This window comes from Ictalurus punctatus, unplaced genomic scaffold (assembly GCF_001660625.3).
Source record: "Ictalurus punctatus breed USDA103 unplaced genomic scaffold, Coco_2.0 Super-Scaffold_100046, whole genome shotgun sequence".
NCBI classification, from domain to species: Eukaryota; Metazoa; Chordata; class Actinopteri; order Siluriformes; family Ictaluridae; genus Ictalurus; species Ictalurus punctatus.
In genome coordinates, this window is record NW_026521087.1 from 3,903,208 (window position 1) to 3,910,707 (window position 7,500).

Here is a 7,500-nt window from a genome sequence, read left to right on the forward strand (position 1 = left end):
AATTAAACACATCCAGCTCCTGATCTGAGTTCAGTAACACAAACACCAGAGCTGACCACTGAGCAGGAGAGAGTCTGGTTCCACTGAGACGACTGTGACCTCCTCTGTTCAGGTAAGACTGTACTTCCTGCACTAGAGAATGATCATTCAGTTCATTCAGACAGTGGAACAGATTGATGGATTTCTCTGGAGATGGATTCTCCCTGATCTTCTCCTTGATGTACTCGACTGTTTCCTGTTTGCTGTGAGAGCTGCTTCCTGTCTGGGGCATTAAGCCTCGTAAGAGAGTCTGATTGGACTCCAGTGAGAGACCCAGAAGGAAGCGGAGGAACAGGTCCAGGTGTCCGTTCTCACTCTGTAAGGCCTTGTCCACTGCACTCCTGAGGAGATCAGACATGTCTGACTTTCTGAGATCAGACATAAATGTGGTTGGTTGTTCTGTTACATTTCTGCTGATGAAGGAGAGAAATGTGTATAAAGCAGCCAGAAACTCCTGAACACTCAGATGTACAAAGCTGAACACCTTCCCCAGGTGAAGCCCAAACTCCTCTCTGAAGATTTGGGTACACACTCCTGAGTACACTGACACTTCTCTCACATCAATGCCACACTCTCTCAGGTCTTCCTCATAGAAGATCAGGTTTCCTTTCTCCAGCTGTTGGAAAGCCAGTTTTCCCAGTGCCAGGATACTCGCTCTGGTCTGCTGAGGATCAGGGTCACATTTCTGATGGTACTTTTGCTCCTTGTGTTTGATCTGAAAGATCAGGAAGTGTGTGAACATTTGAGTCAGAGTCTTGGGGATCTCTCCACTCTCTGCTCCACCCAACATTCTCTCTAGAACAGTGGCTGAGATCCAGCAGAAGACTGGGATGTGGCACATGATGTAGAGGCTTCTTGAAGACTTCATGTGTGAGATGATTTTATTGGCCAGGCTCCGATCACTGATCCTCTTCCTGAAGTACTCCTCTTTCTGAGGATCACTGAACCCTCGTACCTCTGTCACCTGGTCTACACACTCAGGAGGGATCTGACTGGCTGCTCCTGGTCGAGAGGTGATCCAGAGGAGAGCAGAGGGAAGCAGATTCCCCTTGATGAGGTTCGTCAGCAGCACATCCACTGAGGCTGACTCTGTCACATCACACAGTCTCTCATTCTTCTGGAAATTTAGAGGAAGTCGACACTCATCCAGACCATCAAAGATCAACACCACTTTGTAGGAGTCACAGTCTATTACTTCTAGTTTTCTTATTTCAGGGAAAAAGTGATGAAGAAGATCCATCAGACTGAGCTGTTTCTGCTTCATCAGATTCAGCTCTCTAAAGGGAAGTGGAAGCATGAAGGTGACGTCCTGATTTGCTTTTCCTTCAGCCCAGTCCAGAATGAACTTCTGCACAGAGACTGTTTTTCCAATTCCAGCAACTCCTTTAGTCAGAACACTTCTGATGGACTTGTCTTTAAAGAGATCGTTACATTTGATGGGTGTCTCCTGTGTTGCTGGTCTCCTGGACGCTGTCTCAATCTGTCTCACCTCATGTTCATTATTGACGTCTCCACTCCAACCCTCTGTGATGTAGAGATCTGTGTAGATCTCATTCAGAAGTGCTGAGCTTCCATGCTGTGAGATTCCTTCATTAATTCTTTTAAACTTCTCTCTCAGGCTGGATTTCAGCTTTGGCTGATACACAGAGGCGAGTTCTAATAAACAAAGTAATAAGATGTTTTAATGTAAAATCACTGAACACAGGATTAAATGTAAAATTCAAATGCTGCTGTTCATTCCTGATTCATGTACTAAATATTCCTGAAGGAACAGGACCATTGTACAGAGTCACCACAAGCTGGACCACGAACAGAACAGAAACGCAGCAGATGTACATGATACTAAACTCGAACTTAAAACTAAAAGTGTTCCTATCTAAAACTATTTCCTCTCTCTGAAGTGAACCTGATGGAATAAAGCCATGACTCAGAGCTCTTACTGTTGTGCAGTGTGTTAGCGAGATCTGTGTGGTTCATGTTCTTCAGGAAGTGCAGTGTGATCTTCAGCGCTCCGTCTCTGACACTGTGCAGATCCTCCTCATCCTGCACCTCCCTCTCAGTGCATGCTGGGTAATCTGGACTCAGGAGCTTCCTAAACCTCTTCAGCTCATTCTTCATCAGAGTGATGACTTTGTGTTCCAGCTCCTGGTTAGAAACACACAGGAACACATCTAAATATTATAATGTTACACACTGAGAGATGCTTTTATTTTATCAAAAGAATAAAAGTCTCTTTCTATTCCCGCAGTTACAGCTGAAATTCTGCCTGATTACCCATAATGCTGCTGCACATCAATAAATCTGTAAATTGTCGTTATCTTAAATAAAAAACCTGCAACCTGCTCACACACAAGTTACACACATTAAAAAGACACACACCTTGAATATGGAGTCCAGCTGATTTCTGCTGAGGTTTGATTTCTTCTGTTGTGGTCTGTGAAGAAATAAAACACATGATGTGATATAGACTATATGTATTCGTAGCTGCACAACACACACTAATACATACAGAGACAGATATATAACACTATCCTCTTAACACAATACACTGATTTCAGGATTTCTCACTGACACTAACATGTTTATGAATAAAATAGTGATCTGGTCATTAATGTCCAGGTGTAAATGTTGTTGTGTAGCACCACAGACCCTCCAGCTCAGGGACTGCATGCTGAACTGAACTCTTAAAGCAGTTTTCCTCACTGCCAGTCCGAGAGCTGCAGCACTGCACAGTTTAGTGTTTTACTGCTTCAACACCTGATAAAGATCATGAAGGGCTTCAGAATGAGACCAGTGAGTTTGATCAGGTGGAACACTGCTGTAAAACACCTCACTGTACTGACCTCACATCAGGAGAACTGGCTCCGTCTCTGAAGGTAAATGGATGATGCATTGACTCATCACTCTTCATGGACACACAGCTGGGTTCTGGTGAGTCTGATCTCTTTCCCTCCATCATTCTAGAATTAAACAGAAATATCAGCAATAATTAATACTCTGCTGTCTCAGCACTGTTACACAATGTGTTCATCATTAAACACCAATAATTCCATCTTTTTAATTCAGCTCCAGTCTGCACACTTATTCAAACAGGAGACACGCCCCATGCCTCAGGAATTACACTGATGTCAGGAGTCCCAATCACAGATAACTGACTCAGCTGGGTCTTAAAGCCTGTAGAGTTCACTGACTCAAAGCTACGCTGCTCTTCTCCTCCACATTACACAGTCCTTTTTACTCTTCTCTCAGTGAATGATTTCTCTAAACTGTTCTTAGATCAGATCAGTGATATATTCACTGCTATTAAACACCTTAAACCAAAGTCTAGTTCCTCTGTTAACTAGTGAGTGTTTAGAGATACAGATCTGTTCCATGAGACGGTGTGTATTTATTGCTGGTGAATGGAAAAGTAACTCACCTCTCGTCTCTCTTTAAGTCCTGTTTTCCAGACACACTCATGTTGGAGGTCATGTCTCCTTCTCCAGATTACAGCAGGACACACGTTTACTTCACTCCAACATCGGTGTGTTAAATCAAACCCTGTATCAGCACAGAGTTCACTTACAGGAAATAGTCTCTGTATCAAGTCATAAAACAACCTGTGTACATTCAAACTTCAGTACAAACCCACAAAACTCTTCTGCATCTACTGTATATTCAGTGTGTTTATATATTATAGCTTTAGATGTAGATACTCACTGTGTTTTTACTCCTGAAATGCTGTATTTTCCCCTCCACACAAAATGGAGACTGACTTTCACTTTCACTGTCTACCTGTTTATTCTGCAGAGGGGGAGGGGCAGTGAGGTAGGGTAATAAACACACACACACACACACACACACACACACACACACACACACACACAGATGTGGTTTGTTATCAGACAGCTTTCTGATCCCATCGAGCAAAGGCCTGTAAATTCTGAAAGTATAAGCCTGAAAACGCTGCAAATACAGAGAACAGAATTAAAAGTCTGGTAAAATCTACATCACACACATTATCATTTCATTACCTTCATTTATTATCTCGTGACTTCATCCAGCTGTGCACGAACAACTGTCAGAGCTCTATACCAATATATAAACTAAAATAAAATAACAGGAGCTAGAAACACTCAGCAGATCATTAGATAAAGAAGCAGAACTCATACGCTGAGTAAGTTTACTTAAATATCTGCAGAAATGTATTTTTTCTGGTTTTCCCTTAATGAGAGCGAGTATCCTGATATTAGTGAGGATTGGTGTGTAAGAAGTTTTTGTGTGAATAATGAATGTTACTCAGAATAAAAGTGATGAGGGAGAGTAAGTTAAACACATTGGTCAGACGAGTAACTAACCCAGTGTTTCCCAATCGAGGTTCTGTCTGATGAGAGCAGGGGTGCGTGTAAAAATCCTTCAAACATTTTCTAAAATGATCAAATGTGTAGAAAACATTTAATATAGATGAGAAACATCTGATGTCTGAAATAATAACACAGACACAGAAATAATAAGACAGACACACACACACACACACAATAATAATAATAATAATAATAATAATAATAATAATAATAATAATAATAATAATAAACTAGACCAGTACATTTCCTGAAGAAAATGTGTGCTGCTTGCCATGGCAAAATTCGGATCAGGCGCCAATACTTTCGATAGCTGGAAGCGTAGAGTGCCAATACTTTTGACAGCCAGAAGAGTGGGGTGCCAATACTTTTGACAGTTGCCGGTGTAGGATGCCAATACTTTTGAGAGCTGGACGCGATGGGCGTCAATTCTTTTGAGAGCTGGAGTCACAGGGCGCCAATACTTCGGAGAGCCGGCCGTGTAGTGCAGCTATACTTTTTAGAGCTGGCCGTGTAGGGCGGAAATACTTTGGAGAGCCAGCCATGGTCGGTGCCAATACTTTTGAGAGTCGGCCAGATAGGGCGCCAATACTTCTGAGAGCCGGACAGATTGGTTGCCAATACTTTTGAGAGCCGGGCGTGTATGGAGGCAATTCTTTTAGAGCTGGCGGTGTAGAGCACCAATTCTTTCACAACTCAATGCAAGTCTATGGGAAATTCTCCGACTTTGAGCTTCCGTACCGGGAATGCCGACATTCCGATCACTTCCGTAATACATAGCACACCTCTCCTCAATAAGCCGATCGATTTGACACCTCAACCGTCGATCTCCGACAAACGGTGCGGGACTAGTTTCGCACCGAAAAAAAAACTGGAAGAAGAAGAAGAATTATAATAAGTTTGCCAAATAACAATAATAGTGCTTTTCAAGGACCATTAATTATAATAATAATAACAATAATAATAATAATAATAATAATAATAATAATAATATTATTATTATTATTATTATTAATACTAAGTTTGCCGAAGAACAATAGTAGTGCTTTTCAAGCACCATTAATTATAATAATAACTAGACCGGTACATTTCCTGAAGAAAATGTGGATGGTGCTTGCCATGGCAAAACAGGAATGGGGCGCCAATACTTTCAAGAGCCGATGGCGAAGGGCGCCAATACTTTTGAGAGCCGGACAGATAGGGCGCAAGCACTGTTGGAGCTGGCCGTGTAGTGCGCCAATACCTTTTAGAGCTGACCATCAAGGGTGCCAGTACTTTTGAGAGTAGACTGTGCGGGGTGCCAATACTTTTGAGAGGCGGCCAGATAGGGTGCCAATACTTCTGAGAGCTGAACAGATCGTGTGCCAATACATTTTAGAGCCAAATGTGTACGGAGGCAATTTTTTAAAAGCTTTCTGTTTAGAGGGCCAATACTTTCGAAACTCAATGCAAGTCTGTGGGGAATTTTCTGACTTTGAGCTTCCGTAGCGGGAATACCGGCATTCCGATCGCTTATAAAAGTCATAGCACACCTCTCCTCAATAAGCCGATCGATTCAACACCTCACCCGTCGATCTCCGACAAACGGTGCGGGACTAGTTACGCGCCGAAAAAAAAAAGTAATAATAATAATAATAATAATAATAATAATAATAATAATAATAAGTATGCAAGAGAACAATAGTAGTGCTTTTCAAGCGCCACTAATAAAACACTTACTGTTACGATAGACAGCCACCTCCTCTTTGAAGTATTCCTCAAAATAAAAATAAAACTTTAGCGGTGCTAAAATGAGAAGCCGCAGGTTCGTTTAAATTACACAGCACAAACACTGGTACACAGCCGAGATCTTAGAGACTTCTGTGTAACTCACTCCACTTTTAAACATAGAGTCCACCTATTGCTGGGGGTATCGTAAAGCCATTAACACCCCCAGACACCAACTCATTATCATAAACATACTGATAGGATTACACCACGACCCCCGGTCATAAAATAAGTGTCTCCACACAAAGCTCTTGCTCAGGAAAACACAAAGATCATAAATTAGACTACCTACAAACTGTTGGTCAGGAAAACACAAACATCATAAATTAGACTACCTACAAACTGTTGGTCAGGGGTTTAGAGAGAGAGAGAGAGAGAGAGAGAGAGAGAGAGAGGTGTGTCTGAAACATGTATGTATGGGCAGGGTTTAGAGAGAGAGAGAGAGAGAGAGAGGTGTGTCTGAAACATGTATGTATGGGCGGGGTTTAGAGAGAGAGAGAGAGAGAGGTGTGTCTGAAACATGTATGTATGGGCGGGGTTTAGAGAGAGGTCTGAAATATGTATGTATGGGCGGGGTTGAGAGAGAGGTGTGTCTGAAACATGTATGTATGGGCAGAGTTGAGAGAGAGAGAGAGAGAGAGAGAGAGGTGTGTCTGAAACGTATGTATGGGCGGGGTTTAGAGAGAGAGAGAGAGAGAGGTGTGTCTGAAACATGTATGTATGGGCGGAGTTGAGAGAGAGAGAGAGAGAGAGAGAGGTGTGTCTGAAACGTATGTATGGGCGGGGTTTAGAGAGAGAGAGAGAGAGAGAGAGAGAGAGAAAGGTGTGTCTGAAACATGTATGTATGGGCGGGGTTTAGAGAGAGAGAGAGAGAGAGAGAGAGAGAGAGTGAGAGAGAGAGAGAGAGAGAGAGGTGTGTCTGAAACATGTATGTATGGGCGGGGTTTAGAGAGAGAGAGAGGTGTGTCTGAAACATGTATGTATGGGCGGGGTTTAGAGAGAGAGAGAGAGGTGTGTCTGAAACGTGTGTATGGGCGGGGTTTAGAGAGAGAGAGAGAGAGAGAGAGAGAAGTGATTCGGTTTTTTGTCTTCTAGTTTAAACATTACGGCGATTCTTTTAGCCAGCACTTTAACATTTTTACCTCGTAAGGATCTTTGTTTAGAAGTCATGTAATACGCGCGATTCTTTTTAAACAGCTCTTTTAACCATTTTTACATCCTAAAGGTTTGTGTTTAGAATGTATGTAATACACACAATTATTTTAAACAAAATCTTTATAAAAATAAATAAATAAATAAAAAACGTTTTACCTCCTACACTTTTTATTCAAAGGCAAACCGGGCTCCTAAAAAC

General features: G+C 42.1%; 1 protein-coding gene across 4 annotated transcripts in view; it reads right to left on the reverse strand.

The window, feature by feature from the left end:
• Positions 1-3,843, reverse strand: part of LOC128630122 (NACHT, LRR and PYD domains-containing protein 12) — a 462,144-nt gene extending 458,301 nt beyond the window's left edge. For all 4 annotated transcript variants that reach the window (XM_053678693.1, XM_053678692.1, XM_053678694.1 and 1 more), the window contains exons 1-6: positions 3,739-3,843; positions 3,458-3,579; positions 2,883-2,999; positions 2,419-2,473; positions 1,980-2,184; positions 1-1,695 (exon numbers count right to left, since the gene is read on the reverse strand). The exon at positions 1-1,695 is cut by the window's left edge and continues 73 nt beyond it. In XM_053678693.1, coding sequence (XP_053534668.1) covers positions 1-1,695; positions 1,980-2,184; positions 2,419-2,473; positions 2,883-2,999; positions 3,458-3,510 — 2,125 coding nt within the window. In that variant the 5' untranslated portion in view covers positions 3,511-3,579; positions 3,739-3,843. The remainder of the gene's footprint in view (positions 1,696-1,979; positions 2,185-2,418; positions 2,474-2,882; positions 3,000-3,457; positions 3,580-3,738) is intronic.
• Positions 3,844-7,500: the final 3,657 nt, after the last annotated feature.